At 56.3% G+C, this 22416-nt stretch overlaps 1 protein-coding gene across 4 annotated transcripts in view; it reads right to left on the reverse strand.

The window, feature by feature from the left end:
* Positions 1-1063: 1063 nt before the first annotated feature.
* FLNC (filamin C) overlaps positions 1064-22416 on the reverse strand; it is a 92465-nt gene continuing 71112 nt past the window's right edge. For all 4 annotated transcript variants that reach the window (XM_084808908.1, XM_084808907.1, XM_084808906.1 and 1 more), the window contains 17 exons: positions 21495-21594; positions 19841-19981; positions 19349-19477; positions 18294-18467; positions 17971-18132; positions 17175-17378; positions 16725-16877; positions 15480-15602; positions 12942-13184; positions 10595-10864; positions 9123-9260; positions 8132-8247; positions 7687-7819; positions 6349-6525; positions 5483-5701; positions 3217-3426; positions 1064-2451 (listed from right to left, as the gene is read on the reverse strand). In XM_084808908.1, coding sequence (XP_084665034.1) covers positions 2264-2451; positions 3217-3426; positions 5483-5701; positions 6349-6525; positions 7687-7819; positions 8132-8247; positions 9123-9260; positions 10595-10864; positions 12942-13184; positions 15480-15602; positions 16725-16877; positions 17175-17378; positions 17971-18132; positions 18294-18467; positions 19349-19477; positions 19841-19981; positions 21495-21594 — 2880 coding nt within the window. In that variant the 3' untranslated portion in view covers positions 1064-2263. The remainder of the gene's footprint in view (positions 2452-3216; positions 3427-5482; positions 5702-6348; positions 6526-7686; positions 7820-8131; positions 8248-9122; positions 9261-10594; positions 10865-12941; positions 13185-15479; positions 15603-16724; positions 16878-17174; positions 17379-17970; positions 18133-18293; positions 18468-19348; positions 19478-19840; positions 19982-21494; positions 21595-22416) is intronic.

Consider the following 22416-nt stretch of genomic DNA (forward strand, 5'->3'; position numbering starts at 1 on the left):
TGCTGCTGTGGCTTAAAGTCATTAGGGACACATGACATTGTGGCCACTCTGCAGCCACCCCGGAGTTTACCTGTGGGGAAGCCGCATTTTTGCAGAGTACTTTTACTCCATTGTTTTTCTTTAATTTGGCTCCCCTGCAGTTCAGCTGCTGTGTGCCCATCCCTGCACTATAGATTCAATGTGCTTGGGGCGTTCCTAGGGGTGTGTCTTTCATCTGGCCCTGTCCTTGTTAACCTAGGTAACCAGAGTAACTCACCTGCCTTGCTAACACAACAAAGCCCTAGAGCGCTCTTTCAAGCCTTCAGAATCACCCTGCGCTTCCTATTCTCCAGTGGGAGTAATTATCCTCAGCGATTATGTGCTTCTCTGATGCTTGTGTTATTTCGCTTCTCTGATGTTGTGTAAAGTCGTTTTTCTGATGCACAAGAGCTTTATTGCAGTATGCAAACCCTGACCAACCCCCTCATGCAGCCCTCCGGGCAAAAAGGATGCACACCCCTGTTCTACAACAAAGCCAATACTTTAGTCCTGCATGTGGGCTTATAGGGAGTGCAAGAAGTGTCTTTCTCCCCCCGCCTGCCCCCTCGCCTTACTATGAGCAACTGGCAGCAAATGCAAACCTTGTATTGTGCGCTCATCATTGGATACACTGAGGCCTGCTAAGCAGGAAGGGAGGGTGCTGTTGCATGCATGTTCTGCTTGTGGGCTTCCCTTGGGCAGCTGGTTGGCCACTGTGTGAACAGAATCCTGGACTGGATGGCCCCTTGGTCTGGCATTGGGGCACTTCTTATGTTCCTATCTGCATTCCGTCAGTGCGGGAGGGCTGAGAATTGATTGACTCTTGCCAAGGGTCATCGCGCAGCGGTGCAATTCCTGCTTTGCATGTAGAACATTGCTGGTTCCATGCCCAGTATTCACGTTTTTTTGACAGCAAAAGTAGCCCTCTGTCTAGAAACGCCCAGAAATCACCAATGACCCAAAGGGAGTTTGGTGATGTTTTTGCCGAGGTTCAACACAACACACTCACACCAACCCTGAAAAACAGGCCACGACAACACATTTTAAAAGCAAGTCATCTTTATTGCTGGGGGGGCAGCTTGGCTGGGCACAATGTCCCCACTCTGCCCTATACGACACACGCAACCACAAACACATTGCTAAAAAAGTCCCCTGCTCCCCAGAGGGGCGTTCAGTTACAAATGTCTTGCCCAGATGGGCGTGGATTCTTATCCCCATTTCCCCCAGATTTTTTTAATTCTTTTTTTCCTTCATCCTTTTCTAAAAAACAAAATTCTCTTTGGTTTGAGCTGCCCCCATTCACCGTGACAGGCAACCAGTTTGTGGATGGGTTGGAAGGAGAGGGCAGAGGTCACAGGAAACACTGAAAAGCTTGCTAGGTTTAAAAAACTGTGTTTTTTGGACACAGTCCGACCAGACTTTCTCCTGTGGGAGCCCCACTGAAATGAACAGGCACTGTTGGGAATTCCCCTATAGACTGTGCCTGCTCTGTAAGGTCACCTGCTCAGCCATTGCTCTCTGGGAACATTCCACTTGCCCCCACTTGTAGGGGGGGATCTACGGTTCCAGGGGCACATGCACCCCCCTTCCATTCACTAGGCTCCCTGGGCCAGGCAGAAGTCTCTAACCCCCCCTGGATTCTGCTCTCCGCTTCCTTCCTTCTTGTTGCATCACATCATGTGCCGAATCACTTTCCACCTCCCGCAAAGTCAAGACAATTTATGACTGTGTGGGGTGGCTGAGCATTCAGCCACTGGGGCGGGAAAGAACTGTGCAAAAAGGTGCTGTGCTGTCCCTTCCCCTCCATGCCCAGCTCCCACAATTCTGTCCTTGCACTGGGTGGAATCGGGGCCAGAGCGCGCCAGTCTGAGGGCGCCATCCCGGCCACACCCGCCCCTCCGCCACCAGGGGCAGCCCCCAACACACTTGCTGGTCTCCTCCTCGCAGGACCTCACTTCCTCCCACACGACTGCACTTTCCCCACCTCGCCCCCACCCAAACCCCAGGGCCTCAGTGTGACCCCCACCCTTCCCCGCTACAATGGTGCACCCCCCGCCCTTCCCCCCCATGCCCCGATCACTCAGCCAGGAGAAACAGTTAAAAGGCAAAGTCCAAACAGGCAAATGGATTGTCCCACGGTTCCTCGCGGCGCCGGCCCCGCCCTGGGGCAACACGGGTAGCTTGGCAGTGCCTGTCCTTGGCCTGGAGGGGTGGGGCGGGGCCGGGGGGCGGGCGCCAGCCCCCCTTAGGGCACATTGACTTGGTAGGGGCTCCCTGGCACGCCCTCGTCCCCCCATTTGACGATGAGGATGTAGTCGCCCTTCTCCTTGACGGTGTAGGTGACGTTGTAGACGCGGCTGCCCATGTGCTTGACATAAACCTCCTCGCAGGGCGTCTTGGGACCGTGGACTCCCACCATCAGCATGTTGGTTCCTGCAGGGAGGGGAGAGGGGAGCGTCGGGCCGTGCTCCGAGGCGGGCAGCAGCAAGCCGACGCGGCAAGGGGCTCTCCTGGGGCGCCGAACACGCGAGGGGGAGCCTGCCTTGCCTCTGCTCTGCTCACACCATGTGCAGAATGGCGCGGCGCCTGCTCCCTGACGGATGAGGCGCTGCGAATTCAGTGAGCTGAGAGCCAGCGTGGTTTAGTGGCCGCAGGGCTGGACTGGGTAGACCCGGGTTCAAGTCCTCACTCAGCTATGAAGCTGACTGGGCCAGTCACTCACTCTCAGCCTAACCTACCTCACAGGGCAGTGGTGAGGATAAAATGGGGAGGAGGAGGGGGGTCACGCATGCCGCCTTGGGCTTCTTGGAGGAAAAGGCGGGATATAAATGTAGCAAATAGGTAAATAAGGAATTCGTGTGTGGCTGGTGTTTCTCAAATGTATGATCCCGGGAGCACAGGCGTCTGTGTGTGGAGTTTGTTTGTTTGTTTGTTTATTACATTTATATCCCGCCTTTTTTCCTCCTCAAGGAACCCAAGGCGGCTTACACAATCCTCCAGTTTATCCTCACAACAACCCTGTGAGGTGGGTTGGGCTGAGAGTCTGTGACTGGCCCAAAGTCACCCAGTGAGCTTCCATGGCCAAGTGGGGACTAGAACCCGGTTTGCCCCCATCTCCCCGCTCCCGACTCATCTGTGTCTCCCCACAGGCGCCCCCCAGCCCCTGCAGTCAGCACCACCCCGCTCCGCGCTGCTCACCAGCCTTGCTGCAGTCCACCGTGAAGGTGTTCTTCTGGCCCACAAAGGCCTTGGTTAGCCCGGGCCCCCGAGCCACCACCTTGCTGGCATCGGACGAGAACTTGGGCAGGGCGCTGTAGCTGCCACCCACCGACGCCGAGGCCTTGGTGACTGTCTCCACCAGCACGGTCGAGGTCTCATGGAGGCTGTGCCCGCCTGAGAGGCGGGGCCCTGGGGAGAGGGAGGCAAGAGCGAGGGGTCACCGCTGGCTTCCGTCCAAACGCGGGAGGCCAGTGACCCCAAGAAGCCCCTGGTGAGCGCTAAGGCGGGGTGGCGGCTCGAGTGTGGGACCAGCACTGCAGGGACCCTCCAGCCGCCTTCCCCAGCCTGGCCATGCTGGCCGAGGATGATGGGAGTCTTAGTCCAACACATCTGGAGGGAAGGGCAGGGTAACGGATAAGAACTGTGATGGTTTCAAGCGTCCCAATGAAGATGAGATTTGCACCACTTGCAGGATCAAGAGCTGAAGGCCTCCACCGGATGCCCAGATAGAGACATCCGCTACCCACGCCGTACGCTTGGATGTGCAGCCCCGTCCACGCTCTGGCACAACTACTCACACGTACACATAGCACGCAAGTGGGCTTGGAGTGGGGCAGACCTGATCCAGCTGCCCGACCCCCTGCAGGTATGTCCAGCGGGGTTCACTGGGGATTGCGCCCTGGAAAATGTGCGCTACCATTTCCCTTCCGCCAGGCCTTGGTGGGAGCCCCGCAGCCTGCTGGTCTCAGCAGGCGGTCGCAGTGTGGCGTATGCATTTCAACGTGTCGAGCATTGCCTGGGGGCCTCTTTGGGCTGAAAGGCAGGATGCCCGTTTCAACGTAAAACCCGCCCGCAAAGACAAGGCAGGGTGCGCCGGGGCGAGTCCCACGCCAGGCCCAGAGCGGGGACCTGGGAATGAGGCGCTGCCAAGAGCCAGGCAGAAGCAGCCCGTGGGCTCAAGCGCCTGCTGGGTTGGGGGCGACCAACGGGGGCCTGGCAGCCCTGGCTCCCTCTGGCGTGCCTTCCAAGTCTGCACGTTGGCTAATAGACCAGCTGTGCTGCCTCCCTTGTCCTTCTTCCAAAGGAAGGTGGCCTGCGAAGGCGGCCTTCGGAGGGTGGGTGAAAGAACATAAGGGCGCCAGAAGAGCCCTGTGGGATCAGGCCAACAGCCCATCCAGTCCAGCACGTTCTGTTCGCACAGGGGCCAGCCAGCTGCCCACGGGACGCTCAAACGCACGACAGGAGTGCAACAGTACCCTCCCACCCACGTCCCCCAGCAACTGGCATACTTAGGCATACTGCCTCTGACACTGGGGGCAGCACAGGGGAGGGCATAAAGCACTGCCGGCATCCGCACCCGCGTCCCTGCTCGCAACCCAGGCAGACTCACAGCTGTTTCTGTTCTTCATCTGTCTTGATACGCTCAAGGCTTCCCCTCCTGTTTCTCCTAGCTGGTCTCCCTGCTTCTCTGGCTCCTTCAGCTCGGTGCCTCCCCCCCCCCCGCCTTCAGTTGCCTTCCCCTCTCTTCCCTGCAACCCTTTATACCTTTGTGCAGCATTAGGTGCCTGATCACTATTACACGGATACTACTACTACTACAACCACCACCACCACTACTACTACGCACTGGAGAATCTGGAGGCCCTGAACAGGAGCAATATGGGGCCCAATGGTACAGGAGGTTACACTTTAGAAGTCTTCCTTTCTGGGACTGAAGAATTTGTGGAGTGAGACTGAGCTCCCTTCAGGGGGCTGGTGTGGAGGACGTGGGATGCCAAGTGGGTCTGGGAGACCTCAGGGGAGCCCGAGGAGGGGGAAGCATCTCAGCCCAGCCACCCCTCTCCCTGGCACAAGGTATTCACCGAGCCCTCCTGCGCGCCAAGACCAAGGGATAATGGGGGGCAGGAAGACAAGGCACCCCCCCGCCCTTCTCTACGTGGGGATTCCCTTGAGGCGGGGTTGGCCCTGCAAGCCGTTTGGAGGGTCAGGGCTGAGACCTGGACCATGCAAAATGATAACAAAGGACAGCACCCCTGAGCATGGCCAGAGTGCCTTCCAGTCAGCACTGAGTAACCTGAGATGGACAGAGAGGATCCAAGGCTCCTCTGCAGCTCTTATGTATGTATGTATGTATTTATTTTCTATACCGCCCAATAGCAGAAGCTTTCTGGGCAGCTCCCAAAACCTTTTTGGAGACCGATGGCTGGTCGCCCGCTGCCCGCCACTGCCAGCCCCCCTGCCCTACCTGTGACCTTGGCCTTGAAGGGGCTGCCCACGATGTGCTGGGGCCCCCCATACTTGATGGAGATGAGGTAGCTTCCTGGCGCCATGGGCATGTAGGTGACCTTGTGTCCCTCGGGGCAATCCTGGCAGTCCATCTGCACCTTGGAGGGCCCGTCGATGGTGACGGAGAGGGCGCCGGAGCCCGTGTTCCGTGTCTTCACGAAGAACTCAGAAGAGACACCTGCACGAGGGAGGCCAGCTGGCCGTCAGAAAGCCCCTCCGCCTCGGAATGCAAGCAAGCGGGGCAAAGGGGGGGGCCGGTGCCTCCCACCCAGCCCCGTCACCCAGCAGCAGCCAGGCTGTCAGGCAACAGCAGAGGGAGAGGGGTGGGAAGAGGGCCATGCCGGCCCCCCGGTGCTTCCCACTGAACCTGGTCGTTACAAGGACTGCGATTCCGCTGGAAGAACTGGTGCGCTCGCTGCTTTTCCTCTTCCCTCCCGGTCCCGTCTCCCTTTCGTGTCATGATATTTAGACTGTCAGCCTGCAGGCAGGGGCTGTCTTGTCTCTTACTGTTTTTCTTATCTTATGCTAGAGTTTGGAGGGAAACTGCTGCTCTTTTCGGCTGAAGAGCAGAGTGAAAATGTGTGGGTGCGTGAGTGAGAGAGAGCGAGCGAGCGAGCAAGCAGGGGAGCCAGGAGTCAATCCTACAGCTGCTCCAGATCTTTCAGGATAGGAAAAAGGTGCCAAGGATGGCCAGAGCGGCCCCAACACAGGAGGAGATCCACATACCAGCAGCAAGGGATGATGCGGTGGAGCCCACATGGAGCCCAGGGTGAGGAAGACCCCTCTTGGAGCCCCGCCTTCCCAACCAGAAGGGGAGGGGCTTACCTGTGGTTCCGCCCTCCAGCCCTGGGCCATAGGCCGTGACGAGCCCCGGGTCGCCAGCCTGGCTCTGCTCGCCCACACGGATGTTGAAGGGGCTGCCGGGGACGTGCCGGCCGTTGAACCGGACGTCGATGGAGTGGACGCCGTTCTCGTGAGGGATGAAGCGGATGGCGTACTTGTCTGTGCGGGAGAAACCAGGCGTGTCTCACCACGTGCCGCGCAGGTGATGGAAGCTGAGTGGGCCCCCCGGGAGGGCAGGAACGGGGCCTGCACGCTCTCCGCTCCCTGCCTCCTGAGGGTCATCGTTTATCCGCCTCCCCCAACCTGGCACCCTCAGGATCTGTAGGACTGCAACTCCCATAATACCACGGGCTGGAGGATGCTGGGGGTTGTATTCCAGCATATCTAGAGGGGCCCAGGGTGGAAGGCTGGTCTAACGTATTGCTAAAGAGGATGTTGGCATTTCAACCTTCCTGGAATGGGGTGTGGCCAGCCAGTGGCTAGCGAAAGGCACTCTGCATATGCTCACAGGCACCTCATGATTTCACATGCTCCTGTTTTAAGCCCCAACACTATAAACAAACGCTGGAGGTGAGTCCCGTCGGCTGTCGTGCACTCCCCACCCCCCCACTCTCTGTTGTTGAGCCCTGGGGGCCAAGTCTCCTATCACAAGCTTAAACTCTGGATTCTCTTTGCAGCTGTAGTCTGGTGGGGAAGGACAGTGCATCTGAACAAGTGCAGAGTGCCTTCGCCTTGCTGCCGAATTGCTACAACCAGCCTCACTTCATCAGGGATTAAAGGGTTTGGCCTCTGGGCCAAAAGTTGTGGTAGAACAAGGCTGACATCCTCCCACCTGTAAGGGAAGTTGCAAGTAGACTGAGGTGCCAAGTTACTCGACCTCCGTGAGGGCCATTTTCTCCCTTGTGCCCTTCTTCCCTTACAAAACACACACGCCCCGGCGTCTTTTCTCCACGGAACTCCTAGAGTTTGGCGGGGAACTGCTGCGCAAACCCCTGCAGAGGCATGACCTAGTCCTGACATCCAAAGGTCCTGTGGTTTTCTCTTGGATTCCAGAGGGCCCTGTCAGTGCACCCAGCTTAAGTGCCTCCGCCCTTACTCCCACAAAGTACCACTGATTATCGGGGGGGCGCACATCAACAGCAATAGGCTGAAGGGTCTGCATATCAACAGCTCCCTGCTTCAGCTGGCGTCAGAGCACAAGCAAAGTGCAAACTCCAGCATATATGCATCAGATGTAGGGAGACACGAGTTGTCAGATGTGACATTTTGCGGGCAAAGAGCTGGGTTCCGATTCTCCCCCCACCCTGACCAGCTTCTCACCACTGTCCAGTTCTGAGACGTAGCATTCCTCCACCACCCCTGAGGGGGTGTGCACCTTGGCGTCGATCACACCCCGCGCCCCGTTGAGTTGCACCGCGAAGGAAGCTGGCTGGTTCACCTTCAAGCCAGTCTCCTGCAGAGACACAGACAGGAGGGCTGAGCCAGACCCCCAGATGGGAAGCCAGGAGGGGCGGCTATACAGATAACAGCAGACTAGTCTCCTTCACAACTGGCAGTTGACTTTGGGGCAGAGTTGAGGCTCCAGAGAGCTGACCACCACCAGAAGTGTCAGCCACTAGAAAAGCATTCCCCTTGCAAAGACATACTCTTAATTGGAAGCTGGAATCATAATTCAAACCCGCTCCTCCTTTTCACAGCCTGCCCCACCCTCTTGTGCGTTACATTCCCTTCCCTTCAGGGGGCGCTGGACTGGGCAGGTTGATACCTGGAGGCTGGTGACCGTCAGGCGGCGAGCATCGTCGGAGAGCGAAGCCACGGGAACCACGAAAGGGCTGTCGGGGATGTGCTCGTCGTTGAATTTGATGGACACCTCGTAGTCCCCTGGGGGAGGAAGAGGGGAGGGGGCTGAGATCAAACTCCAGTGAAACCCTCCAAGAGAGGCCCAAAGAAGGCCTTTCCTGCGGCGAGCTTTGACTTCGTGGGCACCCCTGCACCGCGGCCCAATACCAATCCGTGCTTTTGATAACGTCCAGGCTTGACTAACGCAATGGAGTGTACGCGGGGCAGCCCTTGAAGGGTGTTCAGAAATGCCAACTGGGGCCAAACAAGGCGGCGAAGCTGTTGACTGGAGCCTGCCAGACAAACTGTATTTCTCCCGTCTTGAAGGAGCTTCTCCAGCTCTGTTTGTTTCCAGGAACAATTCAAGGTGCCTTTTCCTTAACTCTCAAGACCCAAATGCCCTGGGCGCAGCAGGTACCCAAAGGATCACCTCCACCTGCATGAAGCTGCCCATCAACTAAGAGGTGCAGCTGGTGCCCGCCCCCAGTGCCCCTGCCATCAGGAGTTTGGCAGGAGAACTGGGGGCCTTTTCTGCCGTGGCCCCCTGGCTTTGGAATGCCCTTCCCTGGGAGATTTGCCTGACACCTTCAGGGTTGCCTTTCTGGTGTCAGGACAAGGCCATCCCATTTTCCTGAGCTTTTAATGAACAGCCTGGCTTTCCGGACCTTTTATGAGGTGCCAGTTCTACTTTGTGCTGCCATTTTATTTCAGTCTGTCTGTGTACCATTTTACTGTGTTGTTTTTCAGTTGTATTGCAAGCCACCTTGTGGATTTGATGCATAGAAAGGTGGGATTGGGGTTGTTTTTGCTTAAAAAAGAAATAGATAAATAACCTAAGCTAAAACTGGGCATTCATTTGAGGTTTGGGCATACAAATGCGTAAATCAGTGGCTTGATCAAGCCAGTAGCAGCCCTACCTGGTTCCTGGACGATGTAGGAGACGCCACAGGAGCCGTCCTTCCGGTCCTCAAAGGCGATCTCCGCCTTGCTGGGCCCCTCGACGGCGATGGAGAGGCCGCCAGCACCTGCTTCCCGGGTCCAGATGCTGAATTCAGCTGGGAGGGGGGAGAGGGAGTTAGCAGAGCGCCCTGGCCAACGGCAGCGCGCCAGCTCTTCCCAAACTGAGCCAGGCAGGCCTTGCCAAGAGAGTGGCCGTTCCCCTGATCCCACCCTGGCCCTCAGGAGGGGTCCTCAGTTTTACAGTATCTTGAAACACACACACACACCCTCCCTGCCGCCCCATCACGCATGAACCCATTGGCACACCCTTTGCAATGCTGCAGAGGCAACCGGCATGCTCCTCTCACGTGTGTGTGGCTGCACACACTCCAAAATGCACACCCCGGCATTATGTTTACAGCTTTGTCTGGGATCCTGGATCGTGGGGGATCCGCCATGTAGAGTGGCAAAACACCTGGGGGTTAAGATGAGCCACGACTTGGGGCTGGGGGGGGTCTTCTGCTCCGGAAAGAGGGCCCCTCCTGCTGAGGCCGTGGAGCGGTGGAAGCAGGGGCACCATGGTCCTCCCAGGACCCAGCAGGGCTGCACTAGCCCAGGCAGCCCCTGCAGTCCCTTCAGAGGTGGCCTGGCTCTAAATGCCTCCGGGTCAGGTGGGTCTTCCCTGAGCAACCATTGCTCTGCGCATCTGGCTCCATTCTATGGCATCCCTGCCTGTCAGCTGCCCTCCTGCTCGGCCAGGCCTCGTATCTGCCCCGCCTGCTGCTTCCCTCCATCGGCCTTCCCCAGCACAGCGCCCTTCGGGTGCAGCCTCTGTCATCAGGGCCGTCGCAAGAGCCCATAACGAAGCCGCATGTGCGGAATTGGGGGGTGGACTCGACGGCCTTGTAGGCCCCTTCCAACCCTACTATACTATTCTATGAATCCCCGGCCACCGGGGCCCCTCCCTGGCTTCGCACACGCATTGGCTTTATGGGTGCTTGTCTTGGAGTGGATCACAGTTTTCGCTGTCTGGAACACTGCGTTTTCATTTTGCTCATGAGCCAGGCAAGAAACACTGCGCAAGACTCATGTGCCACTTCTGGCTCAGCTGGCTGCTCCACGCAAGCTGCCGAGCACCCTGACCCTCTGGACAGGGCCCAGTGCCTTGGTAAGGGTGCGGTTTACCAACAGCATTTGGGGCCAGGCCAGCACAGCACGTATTTTAATCCCCCACTCCATATTTCTAATTCAGATGTATCGGACTACAACTCCCAGAAAGCCCCCGCCATGGGGGGGATTCTGGGAGATGTGCTCCCTCACGTCTGGAGGGCGCCAGGCCGGGGAAGGCTGTTCTGGTTTGTATCGGGGGGGGGGGGGTGGCATGTGTGTGTGCATGGGGGCAAACGGACAGCCCTGCATTTGCAGGCCAGGTTCCCAGCGCGGCCCTCACCTGGCACGCCAGCCACGCCCCTCTCCAGTCCAGTGCCTCCTGCGCGCACCTTGTGGGACCCCCCTTCTCCCAGCGGCCCCACAGTAAACTGGAAGGGACTCCCAGGCACATGCTGGCCGCGGTACTTGACGTTGACGGTGTGGGGGCCCATCTCCTGGGGCACGAAGCGCACCGAGTAGGCGCTGTCCTCTCCCTCGAGGATTTCCGCCTCCGCCATCTTTCCCGAGGGGCTGGTCACTTGCGCAGTCATGGCCTGCAAGCCCGCCTCACCTGAACCAGGGAAAAGGACACAGGTGGACAGGACAGTCAGCTGATGGACTGCCGAGCAGGCCAGCCAACCCAGAAGGACCTGGAAAAGGCTCAGCCGATCCTGAGCAGCCTCAGCTTCCAAAACCACCCCCATCCCTACCGACAAGCAGCTTCACCAATCAAAGCAGCCCAACAGGTTAGGGATGTTCATGTTCCATTCATTTCAACAAAAAGCATGCTCCTAGCCCTCATGACTGTGGAGACCAGTTTGGAAATAAACAGAAAGCATCTGCTGAAGTCTTTGACATAAGGGAGAAACATGGCAAGACTTCCGGTATTGGGTGGGGGGCGCTTCTGCTCAGCCCCCTGATCCAGACTTGGATCTCTCCCTGTACTTTTCCATCCCTGCCCTGTACTACTTGTTGAAATATGCAGAGTTATGCAAAACATTGAAGCTGGAAGCTGGGATAAAATAAACAAATACACAAATCAGTGTACATTTCATGCAAATGCATAATTCAATCAGAGCACAGAATTTAACCTCCCCATGCCGCCACCGCCACCAGTAGAGCATCTGCAAATGGCCAATAGCAAATAGGTGAAATTCCTGCACAAATGGTAGAAGCCCCCGCCCCGCACAAAACCACATTCACAGACTACGTGCATCCGCTGCAGACCTACGAACTCCACCCTGCCCACACTTTGAGTAGGAGACACCTAGCTTTAAAACTGATTTCCCTCCCTCCTCCATTTTGCCTGCATTGTATATCTTAACCTCATGTTATTGGCCGTTCAAGAAAGCTGTTTAAGAGGTCAGCTTGCCATCTCAAAGGAAACCACTTTGCAAGACATCCATTCATTTGCTTGATGGTCAAGATGCCTTTGCTAAACCTGAGCTGCTAGTTAGCTTGGTTCCACAGTCCTCCGAACAGACACTGCTAGACCTTCTATCTGAGTGAACTGGGAATCTGTAGGTTTAGTGAGCTTGTTTAATTAGGTTCTAATTAACCTTTAATTAGTCCCTTTATCAGTGAGCTAAGCAGGAGCTCTCTGAAGAAAAAGTGGGAGAAAATTTTTATTAAAAATGATCAATACTGAAATATATCTCAACCAGCTTCGAATGAATCAGCTACCCACCCCTAGGCTTTTAAAAAAATTAGGCCTGGTCTACACATGGAACAAAATGAATCTGGAATGAGCTGACAGTCCTGAGGAGGCAGAATGGACCACACCCCTTCAGACTGTAGGTGGGGGGATCACAGTTTTTAATATTCACCTATATAGTTCTTAAATCCCTGCAACTAGAACACAAACACAATGGGGAGGAAAACGGGCTGGAATGTTTACCCCTGACGGAACAGGGTTTTAAAATTTGAGTTCATTTGGGGGGGTTATGGCATTTTGAAGTGGCACAGTCCTAGGGTGGCCAGGTGTCCTTCTTACAGAGGACAGTCCTCTGTTTGAAGGGCTGCCAAGGGACCGTCCTCTCGCTGAAGGGTGGTCCTGTCCAGTTCGGGTTTAAGGATGAAGAACCATCAGAACTGGTGCCCATCCACAGCAGACTGAATGGCAGGCACACAGGTCACCTGGCCACAGTGTGATGGACTGTACTTCTATTTAAATAACCGTAATTATTTCTAAATGTGCATCTATACATATACATTAGCACATGCAAGGTTTATGCAAACAGGTGTCTTCTCTCGCCCTCTTTTTTAATGATGTGTTTCCTCTTTGTTGGCAGTTCCTACTCCGGGATCTACCATTTCATTCTCCTGCGAAGGGTGGAGAGGCCTGGGTCAAGTAGCAAGAACAGCAGGTGGAGCCTTTGGGGGCAGTGGGAGGAGCCTAAGCCTTCTGGATTACCATATGCTAGCACAGCCTTCCCAATCTGGCTGTGCTCGGCTGTGCTAGCAGGTATTCCTCTGAGCGAGACCCCACCCCTGTGGGCACTCCGCCATGCAAAGACACACACCGCCGGATTCCCCCTCACCATGAGAGGCACATGCAGCCCTACACAGTGCACACCCCATGCTCCCACCCAGTGAGAGGCACACACACACACACGCGTGCGCACGGCACGCCCGCAAGGCCCACGCACCCTCCTGGGTCCGGGCGATGCTGCCGAAGGAGCCAAGGCTCTCGTGGCCCAGGAAGTCGCCAAAGACGTTGTGGAAGGGGTCCCCGCCCACTTGGGTGGACTCCTCCACCCGCACCTCGCGCTTGGTCTCGCCGCCGCGCGTCTTGCTGATCTCCGTCCGCTCGGTGCGCGTGTACGTGTGGCTGCTGCGCGTGAAGGTGCGCGTCAGCCGCTCCTGGGCCGAGACCATCTGGAACCAGTTCCCTGCGCCAGCAGCAACGGAGAAGGAGAGGCAGAAGCAAGGGGGAGGAGGGGGAGATGGCCAATTAGAAAGGAGGCCAGAAGGGTGCGGGAGACAGCTGTGCGGACTTTTAAGGCAGCCTCCCCAACATGGTGCCCTCCAGATGTGTTGGACGGCAACTCCCATAACCCCCCAGCCAGCATGGCCAACAGCCATCCAACGCATCTGGAGGCACTAGGGCGGGGAAGGCTGTTTTAGGGCCACCTTCAGCAGCCATTCTTGAACCAGAAATCTGCTCCACACAGTGAAGAATCCATGTGGCCTTGTCTCCTCTGTGGATAATAAAATGTGGCCTCTAATGCAGAATTGGTGGACTCTACAGAATCCAAAGAACTTCACAAAGCCCACGTTGCTAGGCCTAAGTAACCCAGTTCACAGACAGCGGTGGCAAATCATGGGTTAATTAATCTATCATTTGCTGTGGTGCACACCGGGCGCAAGCCGATTCTGATGCCAATGCGCAACTTAGGGTTCGTTCTTAGGTTAACTTTGGGTTGTTTAACCCACGAAGACCCAGAGGTGTCTGGGGTCGCACGTCATGGAGCCACCCACCACCAGACCCATTCAAGGCTGATACTGAAACTGGAAGCAGCCCACACCCAGCATGCACACAGAGCTGCCGTCCGGCTCTGGCCACCGGCGGACCTCCAGCCGCTGGGACGCAAATGGCATCTGCGACGCAGACGCCATTTGCGTCCCAGCGGCTGGAAGTCCACCAGCGGCTGGAGCCAGCCAACAGCTCCATGGACTTGCCGTGGAGCGGAGCCGGCCAGGGCTGGCGAGGATTCCAGGGGCGGGGGACGGATCGTTCCCGCCCACCCCCCCGCGGACCCAAGGTAAGGGGGGTTCCCACACCCCTGCTGCGGCCCGGTTCTTAACAGGCCACAGACCGGTACCGGTCCACGGCCCAGGGGTTGGGGACCCCTGGCTTAATTAACCCATGATTTGCTACTGTTGCATATCAAATCTTGAAAGTTAAGACCATTTATGGAAGGAGGAGCTAACCAAATTGTGTGACATTTGTGCCCGATAGAGAATGTACGTTTTCAGCTTGTAGAACCTGGCTGATTTGCCCCCGGTTCGCCACAGGGCTGAGTCCAACCCAGCCACAGCAAGACGGTCAGACCGGGGATTCTTTTGGAAGCGGTCAGCCACTCCTCAACAGAGGCTGCCTGGAACCGTGGCCCTCTGAGGTGGCGGGCGAGCGGTGGCACCCTGGCGATGGCTTGGATGTCTTAAGGCAAACTCACCAGCCACATGGGACTGAAGCCACCGATCTCTGCCACCTAGTGGAGACATGGGAACCCTCCACTCTATGGGCTGGCCATGCAGGAGGAGGAAATGCCAGACGGCCCAAGGCAGGTAAGGGGTGAATGTCTGGACTACTGCTGCAACCAAAATTTGGAACTAAAGAAATACCCTAAACCATTTTTGTTTCTTATCAAAGGAAGTAAGCTGTGGTGGTCTGAAAGAAACATGCCAAAACCCACAGCCAGGTAATTCCTTTATCAGGGCCAACCAAGAGTGGAGAACATTGTGGGCACGATTCTAAGAACATCGGAAGCTGCCCTCTACTGAGTCAGGCCCTGGGTCCATCTAGCTCACAACTGTCAACACTGACTGGCAGCCACAGCTCTCCAGGGGTTCAGGCAGGATTCTTTCTTAGAGATGCTGCCGGGGATCGAACCAGGGACCTTCCGCATGCAAAGCAGGGGCTCCGCCACTCAGCTAGAGATTAGGTTGGTCCTAACAAAAGTATCACCTGAATATGGATTTTGCCATTTATTTCTAAATCTAAACTTGTTTGCAAAAAATAAAACTCATATTCTCACAAATTCCTACAATATTCTGAATCCAGGGTATTTGAATCTTGGGTGGCTCTATGGGTTTTAGAAACATTGCGGGGTAAAGAATGAAGTTTATTTGTGTATTTTATTTGCAATGTTATTATTTATTAATAAATAATTTTAGGAGGTATTTATTTATAAACTTTAAATAAATATCATTCTTTAATTATTTTATTCAGCAATATTATTTGCCATAAACATTGAAACCTTATCAGATTTCAGTTTTGTGCAAAATGTTGTTTCATCTCTAGTCTGGACCTTCCCAAAGATAGAGTGGAAAAGTGGAAAGGATGCCGGGATGGGGGGAGGGTATAGAAGTCGAGTGGGGATGGAAGCAAAGTCTGCCACGGCCATCTTCGGCCATGCAGCCCGTGGCCCTCTCGGTCAGCCTGACCCCAGCTGTGCCTTTACCTGGGATCTTCAGGTTCAGGTCGCAGGTGCTTCCGATGGTGGCGATGGAGGGTGCCTGACGCCGTCGGGTGATGCTCTCCTTCATGCGCCCCTCGCCCGTCACCTTCACAGTGAAAGGGCTCCCTGGAAGGGTATGAAAGCACAGCAGTTACCCCGAGACCCCCGCTGCATCCCAACCTCCAGAGCCTGCAGGAAGCAGGGTTCATAAAGGGGACCAGAAGGCGCGGAAAGGAGAGAAGGCCAAGGGTTGTCTCCAGCGTTCGTCTGACTTCAGTCTCATTCAGCTCAATGGGCCTGCTCCAAGCCGGATTAACGGGGAGGAGGGCCAACCCAAAGAGGGCCAGCAACATCCGAGGCTATACAGAGAGAAGAAAGACAGCTGAGCGGGGAGACAAGAGCGACCTTACTCCCACCATCAGGACTCATTTTGTTCTCCCAAGACGGGGCGGGCAACCCTTTTTCTTCCGAGGGCTGTGTTCTCAGGGGTGGTCCGTCAGGACTGCCTGTGGTGGGCATGGCTGAAGTGGGGCTGGCACCCAAAGGAGTGGAGACACCCCCTTTTACTCTCTGTCACCTTTTCCTTCTCTCTTTCTGCCCCCCCCCCATTTCCTTCTCTCTCTCTTATTCCCTCCCCAGAGGTCTGAACTGAAGGCTTGCAGGGGGCTTTTGAAATCAGGCCAAGGCCACGTGCAGCTGTGAAGCCACGGGCTGCCCACCCCACCCTCTCCAACAGGGAATTCCAGAGTATCTCTACCACCAACAAGCCAAACCCTTGCTAATGACTATTATTCACAGGGCACTGTGTTTTCAAGGGAACCGCGAACTTCACCCCCTGGAGGTGGTGGCCCTCCTATGGTTCAGGGGCCATTTCTTCTAGCATGAAAGTAGAGATGAGCCAGGAGCACCTGGACCTTCACGTCCCTTCATCCCCCAATTCTCCCCTTGATGGCGTAAGACAAGCCAGTGGTTGACACAAGCACAGGCCTTGAGTACAGTTCAAGGTGTTTTTTAATTCTGTTACAGTTTTCTTGTTTTTAATTGTTGTTCACTGCCTAAATGGCTTTTTAGCAAATAAGGTGGTATATAAATACTAACAATAAAGGAAGGAAGGAAGGAAGGAAGGAAGGAAGGAAGGAAGGAAGGAGGAGAAGCAGAGAGTTTTAAACCTGAGGACTGGAATCTTGACGTTAATGTGAAGGATGGACAAGGAGCCAGTGGGGAGTTCTAGCTGGGCGAGAGACACACCTGGAACATGCTTGTCTGCAAACTTGATGTTGATTATGTAATTCCCAGGCTCAGTGGGGCAATAAGTTACTTTGCAGGTTCCATCCTCCATGTCCTCACAGTTGATGTCCACCTTGCTGGGGCCTTCGATGGACAGGCCGAGACCACCGTAGCCTGGAGGGGAAACAAGTGGAAGGCATTGGGGCCCCCCTTCTCTCTCTCTTTCCCTGCAACCCTTAAATATTTCACATTTTAAAGCATCTGCACCAACTCTCTTGGAGCCGGGCCCTGCCGAGCTGAGAAAAATCTTTAAATGTCTAGATATCAGCATCAGGTGGACTGATTTATCTTGTGCCTTGAATTTTCCCAGTCCTGCATGCAATATTGGAATGATTTGTTCCAGAGGAAGGGGCAGTTCAGCTGTGAGATCCTTGCATCCCTGCATCCCCTGCCGCGCCCCACTCCGCTCACCTGCCGTGCGTGTGTCCACAATGAATTCAGACACCTCGAATGTGCGCCCTTCCACCAGCCCCTTGCCGGACACTTTAACCTTGCTGGCATCTCCAATCTCCGACTGCCCAACCATGATCTTGAAGGGGCTGTTGGTGACGTGTTTGCCACTCTTCTTCACACTCACCACGTGCTCACCGACCTCCTTGGGGGTGAAGGAGATCCCTGGGGAGGGGCAGAAAGGGAAGCGGGGGGACGGGACGAGGTCAGTGCAAGAGAACAGCTTTCGAGGGTCAGCCAGGGCAAGGCTGCAGTCATAACGAAAGAGGCATCTCGGCAAAACGCAGGCTGTGTTGCTCTGCCCAAACAGGGAACGCGCCAGTGTCCCCACTGGCACCTCCAAAGTGAAATAAAGAAAAAAAGAAAACGAGGAAGATGCCGGCTGCACCGTTGGAGACCTCCGCTGCAACCAGCGGTGAGAGTCCTCAGTATGTTAAAATCAGCCTTCCCTAGTCACAGGCTCAGTTGCTGAGGCAGCATGGAATGCATACAAACATCCCAACTGCTCAGCACTTTAAAAAAGCACGGCCAGCACAAAAGGTCTAGGGGGAAATGGGGCTGTTGGTTGGAAGGGGACGTTGAGGAGGGAGGAGGCAGCACTGCCAGGACTCAGCTGTTAAAGCCGAACTGTGGGAACGAACACCCAAGAGAGCAACACACAAACACGAGTGTAAGTAGCGCGCGTGCAGGCGAACCGGAGTTTTCTCTCTTGGTTTCCCCCACTTGTTGACTCAAAGCCAACCCTTGGTTTGCTTACCGATATGCCGGTTCGGCAAGCGCTTAAGTAAGCAGGGCTCTTCATTGCCGGACGGCGCCCGGATGCTGGCTGTCAGCAGGCTCAAGTCGCTCTCGGTGATCTTCAGGGACACGTCGGTGGAGGTGCCCACGTTCAGCTGGGAGGTGCGCATGGAATCATCACCTGGGGGCCGAAGAGCCGGGAGGGCGGAAGGGGTCAGCGAGCAGGGCGCTGCGCGCTCACCCCAGACCAGGAGCCGGGACGGCGACGTTTGGGAGGGGGAGGCGCCAGGCTTTAAAAGGCCCCGGGGGTCTTGGGGAGTGGGAGGGTACAGAAAGCCTCACCTGTGATCTTGGCAGTGAAGGGGCTGCCGGGGATATGCTTGTCATCAAAGCGCACAATGATGTTGTAGTCCCCGGGTGCTGTGGGCAGGTAGGAGACGGTGCACGTGCCGTCTTTGTTGTCTTTGCAGGTGATTTCAGCCTTGGAGGGGCCCTCCACAGCCAGGGACAGGCCTCCTGGGGTGAGCAGGGGACAGCTGGGTCAGAGCCCTCACCCCAAGCCAGGCTCCTGCTCTGTCTCCCAGGGACCCTAGATGAACGTTGTTTGTTCTTGCCTTGGAGCCCCTACCCCACCGAGTCAGCCTCAGTCAAGGAAGCCTCTAGGTCGGATGCGCCCCATGTGCTCGATCTCTGCTTTCCCCCATGTTCCCCTCTCCCCGCAAATCACCTCGGATGCTCTTCTCAAACCATCCCAGCCCTCAGAGTCCCTGCTTTCCCACCACTACCTCCCATGCCCTCCCTTCCCAACAACAGGACATCATCCTTTGTGTGTGTGTGTTTTTCTCCCAGCCAGATTGTTTCACTTCCCTGCTGTGCCCCATTTGTTGACATTCTTTTGCAGGCTCCTTAAACCCCAAGCAGCTGGAGTGTTTGCAGACATTCCACAACATCACAGCCGCCTGGCCAATGACCGAAGCAGCAGTGAGGGACAGCCCGTTTTCGATCCGTGTAAGACTCGAGGCCCATCGCGGCATCCCTCATTCACTCTTCCCTGTCCTCCCACAGCCCTCCGCCAAGATGAGTGCCACCACACCAAGCAACCTCGCCTCCACCGCGAAGGTCTGCCCCCCCTCTCCGTGCCCGCACTTTTCCATCCTCCCTCAACCACTGGGACAAGTCATGAGCATCCAGAGCTGCCTCCTGCCAGGTGAGGTCCTTGGTCCATCCAGTGCAGCCCCGTCTATGCCGACTAGCATGGCTCTCTCTGTGGCCTCCCCCGAGCCCTCTCGCTGCTGCTTCTGCCATCGGTGGCCCTTCCGCGAGGAGGCCCGAGGAGCCCCCGGCAGGCCCATCCCGCGCTGTGCCACGGAGCTCTGCTCCTACTCCGGGGCACCCACCTTCGCCAGCATCCTTGGTGACAATGGTGAAGGTCGCTGGCTTGTTGACCATGCCGTGGCTCAGCCCAGGCCCGTAAGCACTCACGTGGCGGGCATTGATGGCATCCACGTAGAACTGGAGTGGGCTCCCTGGAGAGAGGGAGGAGAGACGGTGAGGCCGGAGCGGGTGACGGTCCCACCGCCCCACAGCATTCACACCAGAGGCCAGGACGGGCTGCTGGAAAGTGACTTCTCGGCCCCCAAATCACTCACTTCTGCCTGCTCACATCCAGCACTAGGGAGCAGGATTTGTAGGGCAGAAAGCACAGGGAGGCTTTTTAAGGAGTCCAGTAAAAATGGAAGTGTTTGAAATTTAAGATCCTAGATTCAAATTCTGAAAATCCAGCTCAGATCCAGATGCTGCGATCAGCTCTGAGGCAGCGCGTCTTAGGTTTTCCTGCCACCAAGCATCCACCCGACCCCTAAGCCATTCCTCCTGCCGTCTGTGCCCACCTGGGATGTGGTTGCCATCATATTTGATGTCCATCTCATGCAGGCCCTTCTCCACAGGGGCGTACTTCACCGTCACGGTGCCATCCTTATTGTCGGTGATGTGAGGCCGTGCTGTCTTGCCAGAAGGCATCCGCACCTCACCTGGATGGGGAAGGAACGCGGAATGGGGAGAGCATGAAGGGAACAGCTGTTTCCCAGCCCCTAAAGGGGGCTGGCCTTTTCTTCCCCTACCTCCACCCTAAATGATCCATGGCCTACACCAGGGGTGGGGAACCATCTTCCTACAGAGGGCCGCTGACCTACAGGGAAAGTCCATTCAGGGCCACAACCAAAGGTGGGTAGAGCCAGATTCAGTGGTGGGTGGGGCCAGAGCCCAAAGTGGGCAGGGCTGCAGCCAACAGCAGGTGGCGCTTGCAGCACGGCAAGATTACATCGCTTCCTCTCCCTGTGCCGCCCCGCACAACAGCAAGCCAAGGGCTACGCATGGCACAGGGACTGCAGGCCCTCAGCCACTCTGTGCAAGACCTGCGTGTCTCGGTCCCCCCAAAGACAACATTTCTCATTCAGGAGACAAAAAAAGAAGTGTTGCCTCTGAGGAAGGCGTGTTAGGTGCAACTACAGAACATTGGAGTACTTTTGAAAATAACCCTATGATTTCCTTTAGCACTTTGCAAGGTTCAGCTCATTGTTTTTCCTCTCTCTTTTTCAGCGGTGCTAGAACCAAAGAGCAGCCCAGCCGCGCCAAGGGCCCACGGGCCTGCCATCTGGCTTTCAGCCGTGCAGGGCACGCCCCCAGCCCCTGGTGATCTGAAGCAGCTCCCTCTGAGCCTGGAAGCTGGATGTCGCTGTCCGGGCTAATAGCCACGGGTGGGTCTCTCCTCCTCCTCGAACGCGTCGTTCCCCTTTTAAAGCCACCTACTGAGCTCCGAGGCCTCCTCCTTCCGCCCCTGTTTCCCCAGCTTCTCCTCCTTCCTAGGAGATCTCACCTGAGGTGTCTCGGAGGCCTGGCTTAAGGCGAGTCACACCTTCATTTGCTTATTACAGCCTTTCCCCAGCCTGGCCCCCTCCAGATGCATTGGACTGCAACTCCCATCCCCTCCACAGCGGAAGTTGGGAGGTGCAGTTCGGCACATCTGGAGGGCACCAGGTTGGGGGAAGGCTGGTTTATCACGACTGGAATTCCAGCCTGAGGAGACAAACCCTGGCGACTTTTGTCCTTAGAAATGTGCCCCCTGCACAGCAACACAGGCAGAACTGTGGACTTCTTTCCCTTGAAAGATCGACGGCGCCACCCTAAGCATGTTGAGTCAGATGCAAGTCCCAGGGAGCCCAACGGGACTGATTCTCTAACACGACTGCTTAGGGTTGCGGCCAAATTCCCTTTTTTCTGGGAGTGCCTCTGTGTTCCACCATGCAGGGGCACCTTCCTAAGAACAAGTAACCTTTGAAGGAATTTCAGGGGCTTCTCCCTTTGAGGTGTGCTCTTCCTGCAAAAGAGGGCGGACGCGTAAAAGTCACTCAAGGGAAAAAGCGGACAAAACGCCACCAAGTCCCACACAATGCCACAAGGAAGTCTACCCGCGTGGCTCCTTCCCACCTGCCCCTGCAAATCAGCGCGTTGCACCAGACGCCCCTGGGAAAGCTGAGTCTCTACCTGTGATCTCCCCCTTCTGCACAGTGAAGGGGATGACCAGGTTGAAGGGGCGCAGCATGGAATCCACACTCTCCGGAGGGGCGATGGGCTCATCCGTGGCCTGATGAGGAGCGGGAGGGGGAAAGGGAGGGTGGGGAGAAGAGGAAACAGACGGGGGGGGGAGAGAGAGAAAGAGCGCTAAATACAGACAGAGAGAAAAAGGAACATTGAAGGCCGAAGCGAGGGAAAAGTAGCGAGCGAAACTCCCCCAAACGGGGGCGGGTGGGCATGCAGACCGAAGGAGACTGAGCTGCAAGAAAAGAGGACAGTGAGAGAGTAGAGCACCCAGGAGGAGGACAGAGCGCAGCAGTTGCTGGAGAAAGGGTGGCAACCAGACCTTAGCTGCCCTGTCAGCCACCACCTCGCTGCCTCACCAAACGGGGTGGAAGGGCGTGTTTCCACCCAGGAACGCAGGGGTTCCTGGAGGCTGTGTGTCTACACCACCAAAGGCAATCCAGTCCCAAGCCTGCTCAACTTGGCTTCCTGGAAACTGGGAGTTCTGTGAAGGTTCTTGACCCCTTCACAAAGCGACACATTCCCAGGGTCCTTTGGAGGAAGCCGCGGCATCCCAACCAGATCCAGACCAGGAGGTTTGGACTGTGGTGGACTCCGAACAGACTCCATCCAGCCCCTCTGCTGGAGTCCGGGGAAACCAAGGGGCGCACGTGTAAAAGGCGCAAAGGGTGCATGCGTAAAGGGCAGGGCCCTCGCCACCAGAGCGACGCACGGGCTTCCCACCCAGGAGGGAGCAGGCATCGCACATCCAGGCTGGGCCGAAAGAGGCCGCAGTAAGAGGCAGGGGGCAGGTGTGGGGCTGGATGCCTAGGGAACACAGAGCCCCCCTTGCTTGGGCCTAAATCAGGTGGGTTGGGGGCCTGGAGAA

Source organism: Heloderma suspectum, chromosome 7, assembly GCF_057233095.1.
Source record: "Heloderma suspectum isolate Gila_16-S chromosome 7, 16-S_ref, whole genome shotgun sequence".
Taxonomy (NCBI): domain Eukaryota; kingdom Metazoa; phylum Chordata; class Lepidosauria; order Squamata; family Helodermatidae; genus Heloderma; species Heloderma suspectum.